Source organism: Tursiops truncatus, chromosome 1 (assembly GCF_011762595.2).
Source record: "Tursiops truncatus isolate mTurTru1 chromosome 1, mTurTru1.mat.Y, whole genome shotgun sequence".
NCBI classification, from domain to species: domain Eukaryota; kingdom Metazoa; phylum Chordata; class Mammalia; order Artiodactyla; family Delphinidae; genus Tursiops; species Tursiops truncatus.
Genome location: NC_047034.1, coordinates 72,298,741 through 72,326,699, shown reverse-complemented (window position 1 = coordinate 72,326,699; position 27,959 = coordinate 72,298,741). Strand labels below are relative to the sequence as shown.

Below are 27,959 nucleotides of genomic sequence, written 5' to 3'. Positions count from 1 at the left end.
GTTTGGGGGGTGGCAGGGGGCGGGGGGAGGGATGGGGGGAAAGCAAGCAGGAGGACAGGTGAGACAGCAGGACAGGTGAGGCGGGCCCTGAGGGGGGGGGCGGGTGGGAGCCAGGTGAATGTACGGTTCTCGGCGGCCGAGGGGGGGGCGGGCGGCAGGAGGAGGCAGAGGGCTGCGGAGGAGGAGCCCCCCAGCAGAGAGCGGCGAGCCACTGACCGCGGCCTTCTGACCAGGACCGGAGCAGGGCCCCAAGCCCCCGGGCCTGGCGGGGGACGCGCTTCTCCCCACACCCGGAGCCTCAGCAGCTCCAGCCAGCGGACCCAAAGGCAGAGAGGTGAGTGTACCCCACTTTTGTCTCCTGGCTAGAGGTCCCCCATACTCGAGACTGCTGCAGTGTCCTTCGTCCGTCCTGTAAGTGGGACCCCCCCACATACACACACGCACGCAGACCAGATTCCCACCACTCCCCTTCCCTGTGCCTTCCCAACACTCCGGGTCTTTGGAATTGATTTTAACTGGGAGGAAAGGTAGAGAAGGAACTACAGCCGCCCCCAACCCAGGGCGGAGGGTCCCCAGAAACTTTCTCTTCACTTCTGGGATCAGACAGACTGGCGGCTCCGGGATGGAGAGAGGGTGAGGCGGCGCTGAGCGCTCCCCCAGTCTCCTTCGTGACTTTAGGGGGAGACCCCCGACCCGTCCGAGTAGAGGGAATGGAAACGCTGACGGATTCTAACTAGGACAACGCTCCCCCCCCAACTCCGCGCCCCCTGGCGCGGTGGGTTGGACCCGGGCCAGTTGCATGGGGGGTGGGGGGAGCACAGGAGGAGCCGCGGCTTGGGGGAAAGTTACCGGCTGGACTATTCGGTTTCTTGCGCTTCCAGAGTCGCGCTCTCTCGCTGGTAGTGGGACTCAGCGACAACCTCCGAGCGAATATAGAACGACCCCTCTCTCCGCCTCCCCTCAATCCCACTCTCTTCGTTCAGGCTCCAGTACCGCCGCCACCTTTTCAAAGCCAGCTCCGGCCCCCAGAGCCCAAGAGCGAGGGTGGGCGACTGGGAAGAATTCTACCTATTACCCGTCCCCCAACAGGCGCCGGCGCACCTGCCCCTACCCGGAGTGGGGGTCGCTACTGTGTTGTTGTAGAACCTACTCTGAGCGCCGCTGGTAGAGGGCTGCCATTCAAAGGGGTGGGGGGCGCTGCTTTCAATTTCCAGCTTTCTCTCTCTCCTCCCACCCCACCCCAAGTAAGAGAGCGACGTGTCCCGGCCAGAGCGAGGGGGGGCCGGGAGTGGGGGGGCGGCGTGGGCAGCGGGTTGTGCCCGGACACGTGCCTGCCCAGGCGCCCCGGCCCTGCTAGTGTTTGGAGAGAGGGCGGGTCCCCTGCCCCCCGCCCCGCACAACCCCCACGTATCAAAGGGCGGCTGAGACGTGGTGAGACCTCGGGGCGCCCTGGGGGGCGGGGGGCGGGGAGTCTGGGTCCGGAGCAGGGGAGGGGCAGAGGCGCGGGTGCTAGCTGACCCACAGGAAACGAGCGCTGCTGACCTAGTTTGGGACACCGGAAGTGGGTGCTGGGGAGAGGGGGAGACCAGCAGGCTGTCCTGGCTTCCGGGCCAGGTGGAGGGCGTTCTTGAATTGACCCCCACCCGAGTGCCTTGGAGACCCCTAGCTGCAGCTGAGAATGGGAATGAGTCAGCGCAGCTATTCCGCCTTCCCCCAACTTATTCCTGGAGGAGGGAGACAGTTTATCAAGGGGCAGGGGGAGCCAGATTGGGCGGTGAGGGGTTAAACCAGGATGGGAACTCTGTTTCCTGAGGGTGCATGTGTATAGGGGGGTGAGCCTGGATGATTATGGGGTTGCCTCCTGCTCCCCCCACACACACCAACTGGTTTGGTCACCCCTGTACCCTCCTGGCACTGCTGGGAGAGCTGGCATGGAGTGGGCATCAGGTTGGGAGGGGACAGTGGGCATATGGAGTGTTGTGCTGGGCTGGAGAGGGACATATTTGTGACTGAGTTTGGGTAACATTTAGTGTTCCTCCTCAGTGGTGACTGGGGACAAGGGCAGGGGGCTCCCCTGGAGCAGCTGATGAAACAAGAAGAAATCTCTGTCATTGCCTCCTGTCCCTGGCCCTCGGGACCCCGGCTCCCCCAGCGTGCCTCTGTTACATGGTTGCTGTGAGCACCACACAGCCTGCTGGCACCCCCAGACACTGTCCCCTCCCTTGGGTACCACACCCCCCAACCTTAGCACAGGGGTCAAGAAGGGGTTAATACAACCCGAAGGGGGCTCTGGGGAAGAAAGAAAGCAGTGCCCTCTAGGCTCAGGTGTCAAGGAGAGAGGCCTGCTCTAATGGGGTACTCTCATCACTGCTCAGCTCTGGCTGACATGGACCCCAGGGACTGGGAGACAGGTGCTGACCTCTTCCCCCTTCCCCATGGTGCCCCCTGGCACCCAGGGCCCCCAGCTCCTCCTTGGCCTAGTGCCTGCCCCGGGAGGGCGAGGCGGGCAGCGGGGGCTGGGCTAACAATGCACCATCGGGCCCTTTGTGTGCTTGCACTTGGCACCCTGGGGAAGGGTGGGGGAGGGGGCCCAGCGGGCATGGGGGGCGGAGCGCCTCTGGGGTGGGGACAGTGAAGGCTGGGGGAGAAAAGCAGAGAATGAAAGCAGGTGGGGAGGAAAGGGAAGTAGGTCAGATAGGGTGCTGGCCCCTCATTCCAAGTCAAGGCCTAGAGAACCAGCCCCTGATCCTATGGCTGCCCAGATGGCATCATGCTGCCTGAGGCACAGCCTAGTACTGGGCATTTGGGGTCAGAAGCCACTGCCCAGGGGACTGGTCAGATGGAGGAGGCCTGGCCTGGTACTGCCCCCTTCTTGGTGGCTAAGAGACCCAGTTCTGGCCTAAGGCCGAGGTCCCAAGACGGGTAGTGAATGGGCTCCAGGCAGGGCACTGCCCTCTGATAGAAGCCTCTGGGCCTGCTTCAGGGCTTCCTGCCTCCAGCCTGCTTGGTTCCCTGACCTTCCGAGAGTTAAGACTGCCCTGCCACCAGGCCTTGGGGCCTATGCCTGTTTTGGCCTAGGACTGAAGAGGAGGGTGGGGGAGGAAGGTGGGGAAAAGCAGACGGATAGGACCCTGGCATGGGGTGTGCCTGCCCTGGCCTCTTCCCCCTCCTTCTGCTGAGTAAACTCGTGAGTAAACTTGACGTTTTGCCCGGACAGTTTGAAGTTGCCTCGCCGCCCCCCCCTCCACCAGTCCTGCCAACACACAGGCGGCCAGGCGCCAAGGCGGGCCTGGGGGACTGGGGGGAAGGGGTAAGAGCTACTGTTGCCCACCATCAAAGGCCTTGGAGAGGCAAGAATGACCCACCACCCAGCCAGACCCAGGTCTTGGCAAGAGTCTTGGCTGGGGCCTATAAGCATCTGTCCCAGAACCTTGGGGAGCCCAGGGAAAGTGGCCTGGAAGCAGAGCCTCTGCCCACTTCTGACCTCCACCCCCACTAAGAAAAGGCACCCAGCTGCCATCTGGTCCCCTGAGTTGCCACCGTTAATGTTCACAGGCTGCCTGGCACAAGGGGAAAAGCTACCTTTAGCAAATTCCACAGGGACACTGGAAAGGGCTGCCTTCTTCATTCTGTCCCACAGCCTGGGATGGGTGGGAGGCTGGTGGCCTTCCTTGGCATCTTAGCCCTCTCTTCACTGAGGCCTCCCAGTTGCTATGGCCTCAGCCCTAGAGGATGGCATCCTCATTTGCCAGCACAATTCCTTGACCTCACACCTGGGCCTAACCCCATACATGTCTCCTTCCACCATACCCATCAGGCCTGGCCCTAACCTCCCCCAACCCCTTCCTCTTCCTGCTAGCATCCTAGAACCTAGTCAGCTTTCAGAGCTCTCCAGCCAGCAGATACCCATGCCAGATCCGGGAGTTGGGGTGCCCTGGACAAAAGAGGGCTGGTGGCAGGCAAATGGAGCCAGTGACCCCCGCAAACACACCAGTCTACAGTGACTTGACATCACTAATTCCTCTTATGCCTCCCCAGACCACCAGAATGGTGCCGAGGCCCAGCAGGGGGAAATGACTTCCCAGTCCTTGCTGAGCCTCGGAGTGGGGCTCCACCAGGCCCTTGCTTTCGACCTCATGTCTCTGGCTTCAGTTTCCTTCCTGTTTCCACCACTCCCCCCAACTCCTCCCCACCCATATGCCCCTTTCAACAGACATCCTCTCCTCCTTCCTTCCTCCTTTCCTCCCCCTTTGCCTGGGAGGGGGTCCTCTCCCCCCACCATGGACCTCCTGCCTTGTACCTCTTCTAAACACAGTCCCCTTGGAGATTCATAGCCAAGTCCTCTGCTCTGCCCTCCCCACCCCATCAGCAAGGCTCTGGGGAAGAGGAGAGCACTGGGCTTCTCAAGGGAACTACAGCTCCCAAGGTACATGCAAAGCAATTGTGGTGCATACTGGGAGTTGTAGTCCTCCTTGATCTCTCAGTTTGGTTAAGTCTGGAAATTTTTCTGGATGGGGCTAAAAGCGGACTGGGATGATTTGGAATGTGGGGACCCTCTGCATCCCCCCACCTTGTCCTCACCATCTTGTTCCCACATGACACCATGTACCCATGATTGATGTCCATCCCCCCTGCTGAGACATGCTACCCATTCTCACCTGAGGGCCCCACCCAAGAGATGCCCACACCCTGCCCTGCTGCCCCTGGCACGGGTGAAACGGAGAGGCCCCATGAACTCCCTCCCTGCCCTCTGCCCCCTAGGCTGGTTCCCTCCCTTTATGGGGATCAAAGGGCAGAGAGCAGCCCCGCCCCACTCCCTCACAGGCTGCAGGCACTGGGGCACTCAGGAATATCAGGGACTTTGGTGCCCAAGCAAATGCTTGGGCAGGGGGAATGCCGGGAGGCTGGCGCCTGGTGGCAGGGAGAGACACTGGCCCCCACCTTGGGGAGTAGAGCCTTCAATAACTGCTCATCAAGCTGGCCATAGCCCCCTGGGCTCTCTTTGTGTAGGCCCTAACCCGTGCGCTGCCTCTTGAGGAGATGGCTTGAGAACAGGGTCTTGTGCCTTATCTGTAGGACCTAAGGGCCTGGGCCCGCCTAGCTGGCACCAAGGCACAGGGGTGACCCTCCCCCACCCGAGGCCCACAGTTGGCATGGGGCGCTGGGAGCCAGGGGGGTAGGAGGGAGAGGAGGGCAGGACTGCCAGCATCCTGGTGGGTAGGTGCCAACCGGGCCGGGAGCTGGTGAGGGGCAGCAGGCCAGCGGCATTGAGCCAGCAGCTGTTGGGGGGAAAGGGGAGGGGATATTTTAGGGGGCATTTCTGTGGTGGCCCCTCCCAGCCCAGTAGGACTTGGGATGGCCTAGTGTCTGGGGGACCTAGGGCATGCCTCGTTCCAGGAATAAGAGACCCCAGAAGCTGTTTAAGTGGAACTTTGTGGCCCACCCATCTCTGGGCTCAGAGCCCTCCTGAGTTACCCCTCAGGCCCAGGCGGGTCCCACCCAACCAGCCAGGGTGGCAGCAGCTTACGCAAGGGGTGGGGCTAGCCGCTTCCCAGCAGATGCCCCCTCCCGGCTCCTTCCTCTTTCGGTGCCCACAGCTCCCCCCATCTGTCCACCCCCCTCAGGCCAGCTCTGTCCCCCTGATCCTCCTGGCCATTGGGGGCTGGCACAAGTGCTGCCCCCTGGCCTGGTTGGCAGTGGCTGGTGCCCGGGCAAGGAACTGTGGTATGTGAGTGGGTTTGGGGTGAGGCATGGGGAGGGCGGGGTGCTGCCTTGCCCAGCCCCTGAGGGCCCCAGCCCAGTACAGAGTGGGGAGAATTCGGCCAGCTCCCAGGGGTGCTGAGGGACATACTGGGGTCTGGAGGGCCTCCCTGTGTTCCCCTATTATACCATATGCCCTGAGGGGCTGGGACCTAGGCACCTGTCACCCCTGGCACTGCCTGTCCAGGGTTCCCCTCCTCCCGCTTCTGGCCACTGCTGCCTCCTGTCCCCTCCCCTCCCTTCCCTTCTTCCTTCTCCTGGTCCCACCTCCAGCAGCCTCTCCCATTGCTCCTCCTCACCTCTGTCCTCCTGGACTGTCCCAGCTCCTACCTTTCCTACTGCTCACTTTTTTCCCCTTTTAGGACTGAGAGAGGACGGGCCAGGGTGGATACAGCTGGGGCTTCGGGCACCACAGGCAGAGACTCTAGGCCCTCTCCCACGCTGCCAGGCCTCTGGTAACCCCTCCCTCCATCTGGGGGGAGGGGGGACAGCACCCAGAGGGTTAAGGCTGTAGGGGGGAGGGGCTGGGCCAAGTCGTGGGCGGCCCCTTTGAAGGAGGGAGCTGGAGCGGGGAACAGCCACCCTACCTCCCCCCCAGCCCGGCCCTCCCCCACCCCTCCCAACCTGCTCCCCCCAGGGGCCAAGAGGACTTGCCGGCAAGGCCCCTCAGCGTTCAGGTGAGTAGGCCACACTCTGGCTTGGGAGATCAGGCCCCAGGGGAGGCTTGGAGGCCTAGAATTGGCCAAGGGTCAGAGAGGGACTGAAAAACAGGCTAGGAAGAGGGTGTCTGAACTTCACAGGGGGCAGTTTAGGAACTGAGGGGCTGAGGAGCTGGAGCGTGGGGAAGCTTCTGTGTCTGGGGGACCCAGGAGGACAGGAGAGCAGAAGAAGGGGCCTACGGGAGCCGAGGGGTTGCTGGGCCAGGACAGGAGGTTGGACAGGCTGGCAGGGAGCCGGGCTCCGGGGATCGGGCCGGGGTGTCCTCTGGGGCTGGGGGGCTCAGGTTTCTGCTGGCGGCTTGGCGGGTGTGGGGTTACCAGCCGGCTCGGTTACCCAGCCGGAGACGCTAGACTGGGGGGAGGGGGTGGGCACAGGGCAGACCCTGGCACCCTGTGTGGTCTCCTCAGGCCCTAAGGGTATCTGGCACTGCTCCGGCAGACCCCCGCTGGGAACCCTGATGACCAGGGTCTGTCCAAGTGCACAGTTGCCTGACCTAGGGTGGGCAGCCTCTGGGGAAAGTCCAGCAGCTCCAGGGCTGGAAATTCTGACGGGCAGAGAGGCCTAGGCTGTCCCCCTCACCCCACCCGACATCCGCTCTCACTGTACCACCCCCTCCCATCTTCCCAAACTGTCCCCCAAATTTTGGCCCTGTGCTTCATCCAAAATGGGGCCGTGGGTACCTTACATGTGACCATCTCATGGCAAGACCAGGCCTTGGAGGGCAGGCCTGGCATCTTGATTTAATTCCTCTGCCCCTCTCCACACTGCGCCTGCCTGGGGAGAAGAGAAGGGATGCTCAGAGCAAGATGAAATGGAGGAAGTGAGGAGGCTTGAGCGATAGAACCAAAAGGGAAAAGAAAGGAGAGGTAGGGATGATTCCTCGGAGGCCTACGGACATAGACGCGGTAGAGAGGAAGCGGGAGCCTCGCAAGGGCTGAAGGAAGGAAAGCAAAGGATGAGTCGCGGAGAGGGGAGACAAGGGTCCGAGAAGGCGGTAAGGGGACAGGAAGAGGCCAAGAAAAGGGGCCAAGAGTGGAGAGGGCCTCGTTCCCAAAGGACAAGAGGGGAAGGCTGGGGAAGACGGAGTTGCCCCCATTCCTTCCTCCGCCATCTTTTATCTCCCTCAGATTTACCCTGATGCGGCCTGAGCGGCTGTGGACTAGGGCAGTTGTCATGGAAAGAAAATGTGGGGGGACACTGAGGTCTCCCTCCTGTCAGGAGCTGAAGCACCAGGAATTGGGGATTTTGAGGGAGGAGAGGCTTAACCCCCACGGCACCGGGAAGCAGCCAACTCCCCTTGCCTCCTTCCCCCTTCGTGGCTTGCGGTCTCTCTTCCCCGCCTCGGCCCCCAGGAAGTGTGAGTGCTGGGGGTGGTGAGGTTAGGAGGGGGAAGCGGCCTATGGGGGATGGGGAAGGCATGTACTAGCTTGGAGGGGCTGGGGTGGAGAGGGAAGGGCTCCATAAATGCCTAGGGCACCCCTGGGCCAAGGGCCTCTCCTTCAAAGCCATTCCAATCCTCAAGGGGATTCACCTCAACCCCTCACCCTGACTTCCCAACTGGGCAGGCCAGATGGCTTCAGCCCCTGGGCCTCAGAGGCCCTAAGAAGGGGTGAGAGAAGCTGGGGAACTAGGATTCCTGGGTCCCTGAGGACTTTGGACTGGCTGTCCTATTTCCCCACCCCCCTGGTCCAGCCACAGGCCAAAGCCCTGGCTTCGTGCAAACTTAGCTCCAAAAAAACAGGAAGAGAACCTGAGGCTGGAGTTGGGGTGGGGGTTGGAGGGGGGCAGAAAGGAGAAAGAAGTAAGGGGGAAGGGTGGCCGGCTAAGGTGGGAAGAGTGCCAGGCCTCTCCATCACCCTGGCAGGAGGTGTCACAGCCTGGTCCTCAACCTCCCTCACCCCACGTTGCTACACCTGGAGAGGACTGGCCAGGTCCCTCTCAGGCTCTCCGGCAGAGCCCAGAGGTGGGGGCCTCCAGGCTTGGGGAGGGGTGGCTCTGTGTGCCTGTGTCTCAGGCCCATATCTATTTTCTCCGCCGCTAATCCTGTTTCCGCCTGCTGCCCCCCACACTAAGCCTTACTCCCCTAATCCCCAGGGTGTGGGGAAGGGGGGCCAGCTTTATTCAGCTGCCCCGTTCAGTGCCTCATATCCCAGCTCTTCAGCTGGCTCGAGCCGGCAGTGTTGGCCCTGGTGCCCCCAGCCCTGCACTGGACACTGCCGGAGGTCAGCACCTGGAAAGAGTTCCAGCCTCCTTTTCCTTCCCATGCCAGGGCCAGTGCCCTCTACCTTTTGGTTTCTTGGTGGTGGACACACCTTGGCAGGTGCCCTTGGGCACTGAGGGGTAGGTGATAGGGGCTCCCCCCTTTGCCCCCTCCCACCTTTCTAACCCCAAAGTCTTCCCCCCACCAAAGATGGGGCAAGCTTGACTCAGGGCCCAGTTTCAAGAGAGCTGCCCACCGGCTTGGCCGGTCTAGCAGGCCTGACAGTGAGGGGAGCCTGGGGGGTGGCGGGAAAGTGGGGAGAGATGGGGTGGGGCCCCCAGTTCTTCCCCCTACCAGGCAAACAGACCAAACAGACCTTGCCTGGCTCCCTGGCACAGCTGCCCCCCCAGCCACCACACACGCCCATGCCCACAAGGTCTTAGCAAGAGGGGGCATGCCAGGCTGGGTGGGGACACTTATGGGCGTCGGGGGGCTGGGCCCTCTGGGATACAGAGGTGGGAAGGGTGCCCAAGGTGGGGTGGGCATCCTGGCACCAGTGCCCCACCCTGGAAGAAAGAAGGGGGAAGCCTCCACCCCAGCAGCCCCTCCCAGATGATGGGGCTAGGAGTATCCCCTTGGCCTGGTTGGCATCAGCCTAGTTCCAGGTGGCACCTAAGTTAGCATGGGTGCCAGAGCCCTGGGTAAGGGCTAGGGGAGTTTCCCAGAAGCTAGAGAACCATGTGAACACCTCCCCTTCCCACGTGTGTCCTCTGCCTCTCCCTTCCTTCATTGGTACCTCGTGGCCACAGGGTTAGGCCCAAGGGGTTAAACACCCACCCCTGCCCGAGCCAGGCCTGAGTGAGTTGCATCGTGAACCAGCCAGAGCCTGTGACCTGACAGCGGGGTCAGCCAATCAGCGCACCCGCCACACCAAGTTGCCTCGGAGACGGCCCTGGGGTGGGAGAAGGGAGGCGGGCTTAGCAGCGGGAATGGGTGGGGTGTGGAGGGAAGGAGGGAGAGGGATGGGGTTAGCCACGTGCCTGCGGGTGCCCAGCCCCGGGCCAATGGACATCGAGGACAGCCCCACCCATCCCCCTCAGGAGGGACAGGATTTGCTTGGGCCCAGGAGGGAGCCCACTGCTGCTTGAGTGGCCACTGCTGCTGCCCACCCGATTTTGTTTGTTTCTAAGTCCTGGGGCCATTTGCCTCTTGTACTATTTGTAAAGTACAGGTAGGGGAACCAAAGGAAACTGGGAGTGCTCCCAGACTGCTTGGCCCCTAGGGAGAGAAGTGATCTGGGGACTTAAGGTGGGAAGGGGTGGGCTGTCTAAGGGTGTCTGGCTGTGGCTTATGAGCCACATGGGTGCTGCTCACTCATGGCTTCCGCGCAGGCGTTCTGGTGCTGGGACAGGGAGGCAGGCAGAAACAATGCAGTTCTTGTGTCCTCAAGAGGAAACCTGTAGCCCTTGACTCCTCCAACCCCCCCTCCCAAAATCTTCCCCATCAATGGCCAACACTGAGCAGCTGTTGGGAGTGGCAGAGAAGACACTGACAAAATGTCAGTGGGACTTGCCCTAAGGATCATCTAGGTCAGTCTTTAATTTTACAGATGAGGAAACAGGTCTCCTCAGGAAAGGAAGTGACTGGTCCAAGGTCATGTAGCTAGTAGTAACCTGACTTCCTGGGGTGATTTGAGGGAGGGAGACAGACTTGTTTCCCAGCAGACACCACCTGTGTAGTGGAATCTGCCTCTAGGTGAGGCCTTGTTTCTCCTTGCCAAGGCCAGAACATTTATTGAGCCCCTACTGTGTGTGTTAAGGCATTGTGCCACCCACGGTCTCATTTAACCTTCACCACAGCCCTAGGAGTCAGGTGGAATGATCCCATATTAGAGATGAGGAAAGAGGTCCAGAGATTAAATCACTTGTTTAAGGTCACAGAGCTAATCAGCCGCAGACGGAGGATTCAAACTCAAGCCTGGATGACTCCCGAGCCCAGCTCTTTCCAGGCCCCAACTCTGTCTCCAGTTGCTCCAGACCCACCAAATGTCAGGGCTGAAGGGCTGAGCCCATGGGGCATCCATTCCCAGCCCCTCCTTGTACAGTGAGGAAATTGAAGCACAGAGAGAAATGACTTGCCCAAGGTCGTTCAGCAAGATAGCAGCAGAATACTTATAAAGATGTTTAAAAATAATAATAAATAAATATTAATGGTATGGTTAAAAAAAAGATAGTAGCAGAGCCAGGACTTAAAGCAGATCTCCCCACTTCCAGGCCAGACTCCCTCTACTACCCCTCCCCTCCCCTCCACCAGCCTCGGGATTGCTGGCAGCTCTGCACCTTCTGTGGCTCTGCCTTGGAGGGGAAAGCATAGAGGGTGAAAGATGGTCCTCTGGAGAGGGGGGACTCTCCTGACTGGATGGGAATGGGGAGGGAGAGGTGGTGGTGGTAGCCCAGTGGGGGAGGGGTGGGACTGGAACTTGGCCTATTGGCAGTGGGAGAGGGGGCGGGGACGATGCTTATCGGTGCGGGGCAGGAAGCACCCGCGCCAGCCAGCGACACCCCAGCAAAGGGTGGCTGCTCCTTGGCCCCATGGGGGAGGGGAGGATGTGGGGGGAGGGATGCTGGGAGCTGTGTTTCCCTTTTGGCCTCTAGAAGGGGGGATCTAGAAGGGGAGATGAACTTTTAGTGGGTGGGGAAGGAGGAGGAGGAGGGTGCTGGGAAGCCACCTCTCAGGTTTGCATAGTGTTTTACTGTACACCAAATGCTTTAGGGAGATAACATAAGTTAAAGCACCTGACCTTGCCTTGAACAGTCCTTGGCGCAATGTGAATCTGAACTCTCTCATTGGCCTCTCTCTGGGCTGAGAGGAGGTTCCATCACAAAGACTGTTACCCCACTTTTCAGATGACTGAGGCTGGCTGTGTCCCAGCCACCCAGAGTCCTTCAGCCAATTCTTCATGAAGCCTGAACCAGAACCCAGGCATCCTTTCTCCCAGTCCAGTGCTTCTTCCAAAGGGATGGGGAATGGGGCAGACCCGTGAAGCAGACGGGTCTCTAGGAAAGGCCAGAAAGGCAGGGCTCCTGCTCTCACAGAGGCAGAACAGTGCACAGTGCTTAGGAACACGGACTCTGGGCCCATCGCCTGGCTTTGAACCTCTTCTGCACTTAACATAGAAAGTTGCTTCACCTGTCTGCACCTCAGGTTCCTGTCTGTGAAATGAATGATAACTGTTACTTTAGAAGGTTGTGGAAGATGAAGTGGGTGTAAAGTACTTAGAAGACCGTCTAAGTAGTCTGCAGTCACCTGGCCAACGTTGGTATATATCCCTTCCCTGGACCACCTTGCAGGCCTGAGCGCTCTTAACCTCCCTCTCTACTTGACTCTGCAGGAGAAGATGGGGAGCCCCGAGGACGACCTGATCGGGATTCCATTCCCAGACCACAGCAGTGAGCTCCTGAGCTGCCTCAATGAGCAGCGCCAGCTGGGCCACCTATGTGACCTCACCATCCGGACACAGGGCCTTGAATACCGCACCCACCGGGCTGTGCTGGCTGCCTGCAGCCACTACTTCAAGAAGCTCTTCACTGAGGGTGGTGGCGGGGCGGTCCTGAGCGCTGGGGGCGGCGGGGTGGCTGCCGGGGGAGCAGGGGCCGGCGTGTGTGAGCTGGACTTTGTGGGGCCGGAGGCACTGGGTGCCCTGCTCGAGTTTGCCTATACAGCCACACTGACCACCAGCAGCGCCAACATGCCGGCAGTGCTCCAGGCTGCGCGGCTGCTGGAGATCCCGTGTGTCATCGCTGCCTGCATGGAGATTCTGCAGGGGAGCGGACTAGAAGCTCCCAGCCCTGACGAGGACGACTGTGAGCGAGCTCGCCAGTACCTGGAGGCCTTCGCCACAGCCACAGCTTCAGCCTCGGGAGTTCCCAACGGTGAAGACAGCCCTCCACAGGTGCCCCTCCCACCGCCGCTGCCGCCGCCCCCTCGGCCTGTCGCCCGCCGCAGCCGCAAGCCACGAAAAGCTTTCCTGCAGACCAAGGGGGCCCGGGCAAACCACCTAGTGCCTGAAGTGCCCACAGTGCCCACCCATCCCTTGACCTACGAGGAGGAGGAGGAGGCGGCAGGCAGAGTGGGCAGCAGCGGGGGCAGTAGGCTGGGGGACAGCTACAGCCCTCCCACAGGGACTGCCTCACCCCATGAGGGGCCCCTGAGCTATGAGGCCTATGAGGGTGAGGAAGAAGAGGAGGAGCTGGCATATCCCCCGGCCTATGGGCTGGCGCAGGGTGGCGGGCCCCCGCTGTCCCCAGAGGAGCTGGGCTCAGATGAGGATGCCATCGATCCTGACCTGATGGCCTACCTGAGTTCCCTACACCAGGACACCCTGGCACCAGGCCTAGATGGCCAGGACAAGCTAGTGCGCAAACGCCGCTCCCAGATGCCCCAGGAGTGCCCGGTCTGCCACAAGATTATCCACGGGGCTGGCAAACTGCCACGCCACATGAGGACCCATACTGGTGAGAAGCCCTTCGCCTGTGAAGTCTGCGGTGTCCGTTTCACCCGGTGAGCACCAGCGGGGAAGGGTTGCAGCAGGGGCCATGTCGAGGGGGAGGGAGGAAGGGATTATGAGACCCGAGGTATGGAGGCAGGTGATCCTGGAGGGACTGGGGTGGTGATGCCCAGGGTGAGGAGAGAGACCAGATTAGGGAGGCCAGGAGAAAGAAAGTCAAGGGAGGTAGGTCTGGGGCATGAAAGATGTGGCTGTGCTGGAGGCAGAGTGGGTGGTGGCCGGGCCCAGTTAAGCTGCAGGCACGTCAGCAAGGGTCTCCTGGGGCAGTCATAGGGAAACGAATGGTGGGGGACGGGAGTGGGACGAGGCCTGGGAACGCGGCCAGGATGACCCAGGGATCGCATCCTGAACCATTTCCTTGCCCCTCCCCCTTGCCTGTGCCAGGAATGACAAGCTGAAGATCCACATGAGGAAGCACACAGGAGAGCGCCCCTACTCATGCTCGCACTGCCCAGCCCGCTTCCTGCACAGCTATGACCTCAAGAACCACATGCACCTGCACACAGGGGACCGGCCCTATGAGTGCCACCTGTGCCACAAGGCTTTCGCCAAGGAGGACCACTTGCAGCGCCACCTCAAAGGCCAGAACTGCCTGGAGGTGCGCACCCGGCGGCGCCGCAAGGACGATGCGCCCCCTCACTACCCCCCGCCCTCTGCCGCCACCCCGACCCCTGCTGGCCTCGACCTCTCCAATGGCCACTTGGACAACTTCCGACTCTCTCTGGCTCGATTCTGGGAGGAGCCAGCCCCTACTGGGCCCCCAGTCTCCACCCCGGGGCCCCCTGATGACGATGAGGAGGAGGGGGCACCCACCACACCTCAGGCTGAAGGTGCCATGGAGTCCTCTTAAAGAGGGACGAGTGGCCGAGCTGGAGCAGCACGGGGCCGGGACGCCCATGCTGAGCAGCGGGAGTGTGCAGCAGAGACGGCGCTGGGGTCCGGGCACTGAGCCTCCCTGGCATCGGAAATTGGGCCCTTCCCTCAGAGCTCTCATTCCAGTTCCAAGCTGAGAAGGTTTTGGGGCAGAGGCTCCCCAGATTGGGGTGCTCTCCCAAGGAGTGATACATACGATATCATGTATATATTTACAGCTCCATTGTAAAGGTGGGGTCCCTGTCCCCAGCTGCTCCTGGGGAGTAGAAGCAATAATGTATTTCTGATTTGTGGGGTCCCTCTTCGGCTATGCGGGTTTCTAGGGGGTGGGGGGCTTGGGACCAAAGCCTTGCCCTGCCCCCATGCCCCTTGGGGTTTTGGCTGTGTAAGGGGGTGAAGGACTGCCCCTCCCTTTCGAGACCCCTCCTTCCTGGTTTCTGTTCCCTTTTCCTGGCAGTGAATTATGCAAAGGGGGGCGGCAAAGGAAGGGTAAGTGGGGGAAAGCAAGGTAGAAGCTTGAAAGACTGGGGGACTGGGCCTGTAAGGAAGGAGCCATCCTAGTCCCCCTCCGCCCTGCTCCCAGCGCTGAGTCATGGGGTCCTGGAGAAGGGGGCGGGGTGGCCTGATTGGTTCGCCCGCCCCTGGGGGCAGCGGGAGGGGCCCCGCCCAACTACGGGAGCTGCTGCTGGTTCTCCTCCCCTCCCCTCCCCTCCCGAGTCGCTGGGCAGGGAATGTCTTGTTCCCGCCGCTCCCTCCCCGGGGCCAGAGGGCAGGGCGGGCCGGGCGGTGGCCTACCCTCTTCTCCTCCTCCCCGCCCAGGTGCAAGCCGGAGCCGCCGACACTGCTGCCGCCCCTGACTCACGCCGCCCCCGGACTGGCGCGGTGCAGGGTGTGGGACAGGGTGAGGGGTTGGGGGCAGCCTTGCGGAGAACGGGCGAGCCGGCGCCATCTGGCGGCCGTGCCCTGCGCGGGCGAGCGCCCCTGGCGGCCACTTCCAGCGAGCCGTCTTCTCTCAACCTCCACCACCCCAGCTGGTGAGCGGCGCCCCCTTGCCAAGGCCGGGGCAAATAGCTTCTTGCTTGGCCGCAAGGAAGGTGGGCTGCGGACCTGTGGGAAAGGGATCCTTTCCCCAGACCCTTGCCAGCCGGGCTTCCTTTTGGGTCGGGGAGAGTAATCCCCTCACTCTACCCTTAGGATTGAATCCACCCCCGGTCTGTACATAGCCTTTTCTGTTGGTCTTGTTGAAATCTAGTTTCAGATTTTTAACTACCCAATTCTGCTGGGGGTGGGGGTATCTCCTCCCCACCTTCCTCGCTGGGTGCTGGACCCCATTCTGCCTGGGCTCTGCCTTGCACTATTTCCCCTCCCTGGCCTGGCGGCTCTTCCCCTTCCTTAAACGGGGCAGGTTCAGGGGCCCGGTGCTCTCCCTCTCCCCCCATGCACCCCCATGCCCATTTGCACAGCTGCCCAGGTACCCCCAATAGTGGGGGGGGGTCACAGGGAGGGGGTAGCGGGACCAGTCCTTGTATCTATTTAAAAAGTGATGATGTAATATATTGGGGTAGGGGGAGGTCGGGTTGCCCTGGGCCTCATCTTAGCATTTCAGGTGATGGGAGAGTCCAGGGCTGAGGAGACCTGGGGCCTAGCCCCAGGGAGTGAGGACAATGTGGCCTCCCCCCTCCCCCCTTGCGGCTTCTCCACTCAGTGCCTTACGGGGTGGGGGGGAGGCAATCCCCCCTCTCCTGTTCCCCTCCCCTTGCCCTGCCCCCCCACCTCGGGTGTAAGTGACAGGAAGAAATAATAATTTAAGATTCACACTTGTGTCCACCTTTGGTTTCTTTATTTTGGAGATAGGTGGGAGGGATGGGGAGGAGAGGGAAATGAGAGACAGAGGGACTGGGGTTCTGAAGCAGGGAAGGGGCTGCTTTGGGGGCAGAGGATTTCTGAGGTGGTCAGGAGGGCTGAGGGGGCATGGGTATGCTGATGGACTGGGCCTCACGTGGGCGCTGCTACCTGTGCCTCCTCTTCAAGGCCCCTTTTCCTCATCCAGGTCACTAGCGAGGAGAGGAAGGCGGGTGGCCCAGTCACCAACATTCTGTTTTCACAGGTGCATTCCTGCCTCCTGCCCCTGCCCCATCTGTTCAGATTTGGCTTCTGTTATCTACCAGCCACTGCTGCTCTCACAGGCCCCCCACCCCCCCACAAGGCAAACCAGCTCATGGCTGTAGATAGCTTCTGATTTTAGGCTGAGAGATGAGTGGGCAGCGATTTGCCCAAGGTCATGTGAGTAGTAAGGGCAGAACCAGCAGTGACCTTGGGAATAATAGCTGCTCAAGGCTCAAGCTATCCTCTCTGGCGACCCAGCTTTTAACTTCACTGAGCCCTCTGGAACCTCTAAAAATAAAACTTTGCTTCCCCTTCAACCCCTCAACTCATTACTACTTCCAGTGCCCCATTCGCCCTGGAATGTGACCACCGGAGAGTTTTCTTTGCAGTCCTCCCGAGTGGAGGTTGCTTGCCTTTCTCAAACTCGGCAGGCCTGTGGCATACTGCAAAGCCCCTAGCTGCCATGGCAGCTACACCCCTGGGCTGCGGCTCTCCCCAGGCCTCGCAGACACCCTGCCACACCCATCCAGGGTGCTGGTACCAGACTTGGGCTGTTGGCGAGGCCCAGCTGCCTCCTCACTAGTGGGCGGACTCTTCCAACACTCTGGCCTTTCAGCCCTCAACCTCCTTGGCCATAATGACCTTCACCTCTGCTCCCACTCGGACCTCACCCTCAACCTTGGCCACTCTCTTCATTTATCCCCGAATTCTTCCCAGGCGTGGCCCATCCTCAGTGTCCCTCCTGGCCTCTGCTCTAACACCCCCGTCGAGACATAGACCTAGGACTGCCCCCTGGGGTCTCAGTACCTTCTCTTCCCCAAAGTCAGTCATCTCAGACACTCTTGACTAAAGACACCCCAATTCTCTCCCCATCTTATCCTCCTGACCTGCCCAGAAAAAACCTTCAACCCTGGAATCCTGTTCATGGCTACCACATTTGCTCGAAAAAAACCGCATAACCAAGCGCGCTGGAGTCGGTCATTACACGTTATGGTTTTCAACTTCATCTGAGCCTGTAATGCTACCTGGAAATCTCTTAACCTCCCCCGCTGGCTCCTTTGCACAGTCCCCAAGGCAGATATTTCAGCCTCCACCACCCACTCCTTGAAACTTTTATTCCACTCTCAGACCCCTTCTTTGCTGTCTTAGCAGCTGTGCTTGCCTCCTACCCCCGCCCCCCACCCTCCCTGAGAAGAGCAAGTCCACCAGACTGGAGCAGGCTCGGCTCTGCTCAGAGGGACATACCCTCTCCCCTCCTGCCGCAGGCGAGCCCGCTCCTATTTGAGGCCACCCTGTTCACCTGGCCTTAGATCCCATCTCTCTGGCATCCCTCTCTCTTCAGCGCTCTCTTTTTCACCTCTGAAATGCTCAAATCTCCCTATACTTGGATAAAGAAAAATCCTTTAGGTTCCCTTCAAGCTATTCTTTTGCGGTACGCGGGCCTCTCACGTTGCGGAGCACAGGCTCCGGACGCACAGGCTCCGGACGCACAGGCTCAACGGCCATGGCTCACGGGCCCAGCCGCTCCGCGGCATGTGGGATCTTCCCGGACCGGGGCACGAACCCGCGTCCCCTGCATCGGCAGGCGGACTCTCAACCACTGCACCACCAGGGAAGCCCCAAGCTACTCTTTTGTTCTATGAAGCTAACTCCCTCCTCTTTACCATCAAGCTTCCTTTTTTTTAACTACAGCAGTTATATTAAAAAGAAAAAGAATTCTCAGACTTCTTGCAACAGTGACACACAGCCGCATACCCCATTTCTGTTTCTGAGTCTTCTCTACCAGTCACCCCCCCTCAACCCATTAAGACTGGTGTTGGCCTTCCCCACACCATGAGAAATGTTCCCACAAGCCACACCAAGGATCTCTCAGCTGCCAGATTCAATGGCCAATCTTCAGGCTTCATCCTGCTTGATCATCTCACAGCGTCTGATATGCTTGGCACTGTTCCTGAGCCTCTCCCCTCCTTGGCTTGTGATTGAGCCCCTCAGAGTTCTGTCCCTGTCCCCTCCTCTCCTGCCCTGCCCTCTGCCAGGGTGATCTAGCTCATCCTCTCTCTTACAGTCTCTAAGTCAACACCCCCGCCCCCCCACCAAAAGACACCTCTGGCCCAGAGCCCTGCCCTTTTCTAACTGTCCCCTGGGCATCTCCCGCTGGATTCCCTACAGATACCTCAAAGGTCTCGAACTGGGCCATTCCTCTTTCTGCAGAACCTGTTTCTCCTCTTGCCTTAACACCGCCCAGTCCCAAGCATAAACTCCCTGTCATTCTCAGCACCTCAATCCTGAGGCCATCACCAACTTTTCCTGAGATAAGACAGCCTCCTCTCTGGTCTCCCTGTTCCTGCGCAGCCTCCATTCTGCCTCCTTAGCTTACTGTCCTAAAAGACAAATATGATTATATCACTCTCTGACTGAGGATCTTCAGATGGCAAAGTGAGGCCCTCTCCCACCTCTTCCTGCCTCATCTCCCAGCATGCTCTGCAGTCTCCACCCGGCCACACATACACGTCTCCCTTAGCTCCGCCCGCCCCGGAGCACCCGCGCACCTCCTAAGTGTCTCACGTTCTCCAAACTCACACACAAAAGCCTCGCCCTGGAATGCTCTCCTCCACTCCTCAGCCTAACAAACCCCCGGGGTGCCCCCAAACCCACCTCTTTTTTCACTTCTTCTATGAAGCCTTCATTAATATCCCCCCATTCCAAATTGGTTGTTCTGTCCTCTGTGCTGCCCAGAGCCTGCTTCACTCCTTGATCGGGGCGCTCTCCACATTTGTCACTGATCTATTTGATGTCACTCTCCCCCATCATTTGGTGGGCTCCTCCAGGGCAAGCCTCCCTTCCCTCCCCTCCCTTTATCTCCATCTCCAGCTCTAGCAGAGCACCAGGCACCCAAGAAGCCCTTGGTAAATGTGACAGAACATCTTAGGCCTCCCAGGCCCCAACTCCTTCAGCTTTCTGCTCACCTGAATTCGGAGCTGGAATCCGATAAGAGGGGCCTGCCCAGCGTTTCTTGGAGCCATTGCTGCAGTAACGCCTCCTGCTCAGGACCCTTTCTGCGAGCTGCCGCCAGCCATAGGCGGGGGCCGTCCTCATCACTGGAGTCCCTGGAGAAGCCTCCCGTCTCAGTAGCCCACAGAGGTCCTGGGGGAGGGGTGGCTGCTCCCACTGCCCCCACAGACTCCGGCCACCCCATGTCACTGGAGACTCACAGCTCCAGGTCCAGCTCCCCCTGGTAGGAGAGGGGAGATGCACACACGGAGCAGGTGTTGTCCAGGAGGCGGAAGCAGGTGAGACAGAAGAGACCTGGAGGAGGCCCGGAGGAAAGGAGGTAAACTTGTACCCCCACAACCACTGTGCTCCCCAGCTTTCAGCCCTTGCCTCCCCGACCCCACCCTTGGGAGGACCATCCTCATCGAGCGGTGCACACTAGGGAGTTGGTGCAACGCCACTTGCCTATAAATTCTATTTGCACCGGAGGATTAAGGCTCACAGAGAAAATGAGCTACCTGAGGGTTCTGTGTAAATGAGGACATGCATAGTAATGAAGGGAGGGGTACAAAAGGTGAGGTACAGGAGAAGTCCATAAAAGAAGGACAACAGCTGATTGTCATATGCAAATGTGGTGAGTCCCAGAAGGGAGAGGCATACTCCCCAGAAGTCTCACCTCGGCAGCCTGGGGTACTGCAGGACACCGAATTCTCTGTGTCCCCCTCATCCTGGGGCTGCCCGCAGCCCAGGCAGTAGGTCTGGTGCTGCCTAGAGTGGCTGATAAACGGAGCCAGGCAGGAGCACCTGAGGAGAGGGGTCCCAGACACTAAGCAGGCCAGCCCAATATATCCAGACAAAAATGTAATTCAAAAAGATACATACACCCCTGGGACTTCCCTGGTGGCGCAGTGGTTAAGAATCTGCCTGCCAATGCAGGGGACATGGGTTCGAGCCCTGGTCTGGGAAGATCCCACATGCCATGGAGCAACAAAGCTGGTGTGTCACAACTACTGAGACTGTGCTCTAGAGCCCGCGAGCCACAACTACTGAGCCTGCGAGCCACAACTACTGAAGCCTGCGCGCCTAGAGCCCCTGCTCCACAACAAGAGAAGCCACAGCAATGAGAAGCTCGCACACTGCAGCGAAGAGTAACCCCCACTCGCCGCAACTAGAGAAAGCCCGTGTGCAGCAATGAAGACCCAATATAGCCAGAAATTAATTAATTAATTAAAAAGATACATACACCTCTATGTTCATAGCAGCACTATTCACAATAGCCAAGACATGGAAACAACCTAAATTTCCAAGGACAGATGAATGGATGAAGAAGATGTGGTACATATATATAATGGAATACTACTCAGCCATAAAAAAGAATGAAATAATGCCATTTGCAGCAATATGGATGGACTTAGATATTATCATACTAAGTGAAGTAAGTCAGAAAGAGAAATACTATGTGATATGGCTTATACATGATATCTAAAATATGACACAAATGAACTTTTATGAAACAGAAACAGACTCACAGACATGTGGTTGCCGAAGGGGAGGAGGGTGAGGGAGGGCTGGAGTGGGAGTTTGGGGTTAGCAGACGCAAACTATTATATATAGAATGGATAAACAACCAGGTCCTACTGTATAGCACAGGGAACTATATTCAATATCCTGTGATAAACCATAAAGGAAAAGAATATACATTAAAAAAGAGTTTATGTGTGTGTGTGGCTGAATCACTTTGCTATACAGCAGAAATTAACACAACATTGTAAATCAACTATATTTCAATTTTAAAATTAATTAATTTTTTAGGAAAAGCAGGCCAGCCCAGCCAGCATAACTAACACTTGTCTTCTCTAGCACCACCCTCCAAACCAAGGGTAGCGCTTCCTGTAGGCAAACCTCCATCCCTCTGACTATAGCAACAACATCTCTGCTTCCTGTCCTCCTCCTTTCACTCCCCACCCCTAAGAATTCTCATCCCCAATCCATTCATGCATGAATGCCATGGAATGAGCACCGTCTTCAAACAAACCTCTGGACACCTAGGAAGGACAGTGATCCATTGTGACCTCCAGCTCTTTTTCTACCCCCTCTCACCCCATTTCATATAAGGAAGGACAGTGGGCTCACCGCCTGGCCAGCACCTGGAGGACACTCATGTGGCCCTGGTCAGCTGCCCGTCTCCTCACCGATCGGTGCAGGGCAGGCAAAAGCTTGGTTCGGCGGCTCAGAAGTACATTGTAGAGGTAGGAGATCCTTTCCTGCCGGAGGGGAGGTCAAGGAAGGGGTCCCCTTGATCTTGTTTCTTCTACCTGGAATGCCCTCTGCTCCCACCTCACTCCCTACCTTTGCCTTCTGTCCAACTCCTATGACTCCCTCCAGGCTTGGCTCAATGCCCCTTCCTGGGGGAAGACTTTGGGACGTCCCTAGGTGGATTCACCCATTCCCTCCTCTGGATTTCCATAGCACTTTATTCATTCCTTAATAAAAACACTTTTTTCATTGTAACATCTGGTTAAAAGACTGTCCGGCCTGCCTCAAGACTGTGTCTGGTTCACCTTGGCATCCTTGAGGCCAGCACGGTAACTGGCATACGGTAGATGCTCAGTGAGTCATAAATGAGTAAACAAATGGTGAGTTTCCATTCACACCTCAACATGTTAACATGGCTCCTGTCCCCCCAGGGTTTTCACAAAACTTTGGAGGCAAGCTTTGTCTCAGAAAGCCCTGCCCCAAGAGGCACCATCTCTGCCATCTGCAGTCCAGATCATTTGCTTTGGGGTTCAACCAGAGGAGAGAGAGCTGGGCTGCTGAAGGCCTCTTAACTCCCCCAAACCAAGACAGACAGCCATGAGCTTAGCAGCCTGGGGAGGGGGGCAGGAACTGGCCGCGGACCCCTCACCTGCTCCCGGGATGGGTAGTAGGAGGCACAGATGACCCGCCGCAGGCGACTGACATAGCTGCCGAACAGAGTGACGAAGAAGCACAGGCCATACATGACACCTGGGGGCACAGCAGACACAGTAAGCCACTGCCGGAGGGCACGAGGTGCCAGCCGTGCTCGCCCTCAGCAGTCTGTGCCTCCTTCCCGGAATGGTGTCTATTCCCCCAGTGCCCTCAGGGGTGTGGGTACCGATGGCTATGTAACCAGTGGTGTTGGGCTCTGAGGGACGCAGGCGGCAGCGCTGGGACAAGACGGTGATGTTGCCTTGCTGCAGGACATCAAATGCCGACACCAGGTCGCGGTAAATCTTCCCGGTAGAGCCAGTGCCTTCCACAGTTATGGATATTAGCACAGGGCCTGGCACCAAGACACTGTGTGAGGGATGCTCTTGGAAACTGCCCACTCCACCATGCCGGAAAGGCCATACTTTCTGGAGGGTGGAGAGTGGACAGTGCAGGGCATAGAGATGGCCCCCAGGCCCTCAGCCAGGGGCCTTGGACATCCTAGGCACCCTCATGGTGCCCTGGGGCTTAACATCAGCCCTTGGCACCTGGGACTGGCTCCATGGTCCAGAGCTGGCTGGCACTGGTGCCTGGTCTGCCTTCCCAGGCTACCAGATTTGAAATGACCTGAATGGTGAGTGAGTCCATCCCCTGACTCTGTGACCACCCAGAAGCATTTATTTTAAAGCATTTGCCTGGGGGAGGAAAGGATTGGGAGTTTGGGATTAGCAGATGCAAACTATTATATATAGAATGGATAAACAAGGTCCTACTGTATAGCACTGGGAACTATATTCAATATCCTGGGATAAACCATAATGGAAAAGAATAGGAAAAATAATATATATATTATGTATAACTGAATCACTTTTCTGTACAGCAGAAATTAACACAACATTGTAAGTCAACTATACTTCAATAAAATTAAAAATTAAAATTAAAAAAAAAAGAAGCATTTGCTCAGCATTGACTGTGTAGCGGGTACTGAACTAAGTGTTTTATGGATTATTTTGGGGTTTTTTTTTTTTTTTTTTTTGGCTGCATTGGGTCTTCGTTGCTGCGTGTGGGCTTTCTCTAGTTGCAGCGAGCGGGGGCTACTCTTCGTTGCGGTGCGCGGGTTTCTCATTGCAGTGGCTTCTCTTTGTTGTGGAGCACGGGCTCTAGGCGCGCGGACTTCAGTAGTTGTGGCATGTGGGCTCAGTAGTTGTGGCTTGTGGGCTCTAGAGCGCAGGCTCAGTAGTTGTGGCGCACGGGCTTAGTTGCTCTGCGGCATATGGATCTTCCCAGACCAGGGCTCGAACTCATGTCCCCTGCGCTGGCAGGTGGACTCTCAACCACTGTGCCACCAGGGAAGTCCCATGTTCTGGGTATTTTTTTTTTAACTTTTTCTGTTGTGCCTCTGGTATACAGGATTAGATTAATTCTATTCTGTGGTTTGTGGCACACACTCAGTCAAAGGTCCACCAGCCACTTAGCACATGTGGTCTCATTTACTCCTTAGAGCCACCCAGAGAGGTTGCTACCATGATTGTGTCATGGTTCAGATGAGGAAACTGAAGGTCTGGGAGGTTCAGCAAGGTTGCTCAAGGTCACCACCTGGTAAAGGACACTACTGAGATTTGAACCCAGGCCAGTCTGACTTTAGAGCTTGTGTTTTTAGCTATTCTGTTATGGTATAATCTTGAACTGGGCACAGGGCTTACCAGGCAGAGGATAGAGCTGGAGGAGTGGCAATGTCAGGGGCTGGTAAGTATGAGTGACATGGGGACATTCAGGCAATCCCCCAGGACTGAGGAAGCTAAGGAGGTTCAGGCACTCACTGCGGGCCACGATCTCCCCCTGCAGCTGGTACCGGGCCAGGTCCAGGACCCAGAAGGTGGCATAGTCCAAGAAGACCAGGAGGAAAATGAGGAGGAGGTGCCGGATTAGGTGGAAGGTTGCTAGGATGTAGAAAATCTGCTCCCGCTGGGACAAGAAGAGGGAGCCTGGGTAGGGGAGAGCTGGTCAGGACGACGCTCCCCTGTTTCCCACCCACCAGAACCCAGCTCCTACAGAGATCTCCCTCCTGGAGGCGGCTCCTGCCCCTGATCAAGCTGGAGCCCGTCTGCTCATCTGGAAGATGTAGAAGCTGTGAGGACCCCTGGGCAAAGGTGGGAAGCACTCTTTGTGGGCAGGGGCTCCGTGGCTAGAGGTGCGAGCCTAGCATCTCCACCTGGGTCTGGTGGCCTATTTCCAGTCTCTAGGAATCCTCTCTCCTGAGGCATCCTTGATACCCTTACCAGGCCCCCCACTTCACAGACAGCACTGCCCACCCCGCCCAGCTGCATCACCTCCATATCAGCACAGGCACACTTCATGCTCGCCACCCTGCCCCCCACCAAAAGCCTCCCCAACTTCACTTCCCTTGCTCCATATCCACTCCCTACCCATCCTTCCCTCCGTCCTGACATCCAGGGTGCTCCCAGAAGCATCACCTTCCCCTTCTCTCTCTGTCTGCGTGCTCTGAGGGACCCTACTTTCCCCTTTCAGACTGAGGGCTCCCCAAAGACAGGGTTGTGTCTCCCCCCAGCCGGAAATTTCCGTCAGCTCTGGCCTGTCTCCCCTACCTCTTGTCCCGCCCTGAGCCTGGCCCGTGCATGGCACTCTTGGGCAGGGCAGTAGGGTTGGGGGAATCCCTGGCCTCCCTTAAGGGTCCCTGTCTCCGGGTCCTCAGGGCCCTCACCCGGCTGGATGTAGTGTCTGGCCTCACGGGCACTGAGTGGCAGCACCGTGGGCAATCCCGCCTTGGAGCGGACAGCATCCATGTGCAGGAATCGGCTGGTGATGTAGAAGTTGTCAAAATTGTCCCAGTTCAGGTAGCGGTACCGGTAACACAGGGCTCTGGCGGGGCACACGTGAGGCCCCTAAGCACCCCCCGATCAGACCCCCCAGGGCAGGGCACCCGCCCCCGCCCCCAACCCTGCCCCCAAACTCCAGCCTCCCAGGATGCCATGGGCATGGGCTGGCCCCCCAGCAGCCCTAGCTCTCCGCCCTCACACCCGTCTTCCATCCCCTCACTGGAGGTAGAGAAACACGAGCAGCAGAGGCGTGGTGTAGCCCATCAGAGCCACGGCCTCTCGGACGCGGTACAGCTTCATGCTGACAGCTTCGTGGAGGTCCAGAGCCACCTGCGACAGGCTCCGAGAGGCATTGAGATCCACAGAGAAGTGGTGGGTGGCTGTCATGTTGAACTCGAACTCGTGACGCACCTGGTTAATCAACCTCCTCACGGCTGAGGTGCGCGGGTCCAGGGGAGAGGCAAGCAAGGAGAGTTAGGACGGGGTCGGGCTGCGCTCGGGGGGGGCCCGGTCAGCCCAGGGGTCCCACGGCTCACAGGCCGGCCGGGAACCCTCAGTGTTGGGACCTACAGTGGACTGAGGAGGGGACAAAGTCTCCACAGTCTATGCCACTGCCGCTGTGTGCCTAGCACCAGCCTTACATCTCCACAACGAACATCTCAATGACCTGCTGCGGGGGCAGGGGACCCTGCTTCTCTCCCCAGCTCCCGCTCTCAAGTCAGGCTTTGAGGAAGCACCTCCTCTTCTCTGGGCCCCAATTTCCTAATCTGTGCAGCATGGACACTGGCCTGGGTAACCTCTTGAGGTCCTTTCCTGCATTTTCATTCACGGTCTGGGAGCACTCCTGGGCTGGCACATCCTGGGAGGAGGGAGGGAGACCTCTCAGGAGCACCGCATGCAGCAGGGCCACGAGGGGATCACTCACGGGTGACGATGCTCTCGCGCAGGAAGGTTTGGATGTACCCGGGGATGATGCAGAAAACCTGGGCCACTGAGAGCCAAGACCGAGTGTCAGCAGGGGCAGAGACACACAGCCTGCCTCTCCCACCTCCAGGGACCTTGCTCTCACAGGGCCCCCTGACTTTTCACTCTTCCTTCTAGCCTCCACACTGGCTCAAAACATTTTGGCTTCTCCTTATTACCCCACCCTCTACATTGGTTCCTCCCTATCTGCCCCCACCCGATCCCACAAAGGGCGCATCATCCTTATTGGTCCCGTATTTATTGCCCCCCATTGGGCCCCTGGGCCCACCCTCCCACCTGACCCCTACATTTGCCGGGCCCCCAATCCTGCCGGCAAGCCCCTGGCTCTCTCACCACTGGCAAGTCCACAGAGCATCAGCTTGAAGGGCATGAGCACAAAACACAGGTGGTAGGCTTGTGGTATGACCTGCATGCAGCTGTCCTTGGCGTCATCGAAGACCCGAGCACACTTCAAGTAAGGGTTGCCCAGCTCCGAGTTGCACACGTCGCCGATGTGCAGGAGCCAGTACCACACGTTCCGCAGGGCCCTGGCTGGGGATGGCTGCGGGGCTGGTACCCAGGAGTCCTGCAGCACCTTCTCGGGGGGTGGGTGGGGAACACCAGGACAGCACCCAGAGCTGGAGAGGCTCATGGTCAGGGGCCTGGCTGTGCTATATCCAGTGGGAACTAGTCAGCACCCAGGTGGGGCCCAAAAAGTCCTGGACGGGGTGTGAGGGTGAGGAGACTGGGTGAATTTTGACCCCCCACAAACAGACACGTTAATGTACTGACCTATGTGCTTCACGCCATCCATGATTGACCGGAAGAACTTTCGGACCTGGTCAGCCACCTCCTTGGCCTTCTGGGCAATGGCTTTAATCTTGTTCAGGGCACCTGAGAGGTGGGGGCAGGGGTACTGTCGGAACTCCTCTGGGGGCTTGTTCTCACCATTGCCCTGGAGTAGGGAGTGGAGGGGGCCTGCCACTCGGGAAATGGGCAGCCTGGATGCTGGGAAATAGTTCATCTGGCGGTGGAGCAGGCCAGAGAGCGAGGGTCAGGGGGTCTAACAGGGTGCTTTGAGGTTAGGGCCCAGGACCAATGGAGAGGAATGAAGCCAGAGGACTGTAGAATGTGCAGGACGAGGGGGAACTTGGGGGTCCGTGGAGATGGGCGGCCTTACTGACGAGGGGCTGCCTGGCCCTCTCCAGCACTTCGGCGGTCTGGTTCAGGGCCAGTTCTGCCCCACAGGCCACAGCCTCGCTGGCCCGGGTGAAGTTGCGCAGGGTGTTGGCACAAGGCCCTTGCAATACCAACCCAAAGGTAGCCACCAATAGCAGTGTCCGGCCCTGCTCTGGGGAGAGAGCTCCCTCAGAACCAGGTCCCCAGCCTGACACATGGCGGCATATACCATTCAAGTGCCTTATAGAAGCCTTGAGAGTACTTCCCTCAACCGCCCTCTCCCTCAAGATCCCTCCTGCCCCAGCCCCTGCCCCAGGGCCCACCCCTTCCACTGGGTGCCAAGCTTACTGGAGAAGGCCTGGGGCAGCAACAGGAGGATGGTGACTCGGACCTGGCGGGAGAATCCCATGCCCAGACTAAGGAAGGCGGCCAAAGTGAGGGTGCCCACCAGGCAGCCCCAGGGGCTGTGCCCTTCCACCAGCAGCTCCAGGAGCCCATAGGCTGTGGCCAAGGACAAGCCCAGGATAAAGCCCCCCGTGCTGCGGACCACGGCCCGCGCCACGCTCGGCTCCTCTGCCCCCAAGGGGTGCACAGCATCCTTCGTGACTTCGGGCATGGCTGCGGAGACTAAACGTTTCCCTGTCTCCAGGAGACGCCCACCAGGTTCTGTGGCTCTTAAAGGCCCTAGAATTTCTCACCGAATTCTAAGGTTCCGGAGGGCTTTTGCTGTATCTTGGAATTCTTTATCCAGTTGCAAAGGGATAGGTACGTCTCTAATCTCCACATTTCACAGCAGAGGGATTCGAAGACACAG

The 27,959-nt window shown here is 58.7% G+C and overlaps 2 protein-coding genes across 4 annotated transcripts; one reads left to right on the top strand and one right to left on the bottom strand.

Annotated features, from left to right (window-relative positions):
- The first annotated feature begins 48 nt into the window (after positions 1–48).
- ZBTB7B (zinc finger and BTB domain containing 7B) lies at positions 49–15,937 on the top strand. 3 transcript variants are annotated; one of them, XM_073806933.1, is made up of 4 exons: positions 49–75; positions 234–334; positions 12,072–13,240; positions 13,632–15,937. In XM_073806933.1, exons 3-4 carry the CDS (start codon positions 12,078–12,080, stop codon positions 14,095–14,097), a joined length of 1,629 nt encoding a protein of 542 aa, XP_073663034.1. In that variant the 5' UTR covers positions 49–75; positions 234–334; positions 12,072–12,077; the 3' UTR covers positions 14,098–15,937. The 3 variants fall into 3 exon arrangements, with proteins under 3 accessions (XP_073663034.1, XP_033713771.1, XP_033713773.1); XM_033857880.2 differs by lacking the exon at positions 49–75 and having other exon boundaries at positions 184–334; XM_033857882.2 differs by lacking the exons at positions 49–75; positions 234–334 and adding an exon at positions 5,805–6,437.
- On the bottom strand, positions 14,857–27,761 carry DCST2 (DC-STAMP domain containing 2). Its single transcript, XM_033857873.2, is given in 17 exon segments — positions 14,857–16,036; positions 16,039–16,149; positions 16,152–16,174; positions 19,193–19,333; positions 19,439–19,532; positions 19,894–20,021; positions 21,351–21,481; positions 22,123–22,223; positions 22,354–22,521; positions 23,987–24,151; positions 24,889–25,046; positions 25,224–25,437; positions 25,929–25,994; positions 26,321–26,518; positions 26,759–26,860; positions 27,147–27,317; positions 27,494–27,761. Coding segments are annotated over 17 exon segments (2,316 nt in total). The 3' UTR covers positions 14,857–15,959.
- Positions 27,762–27,959: the final 198 nt, after the last annotated feature.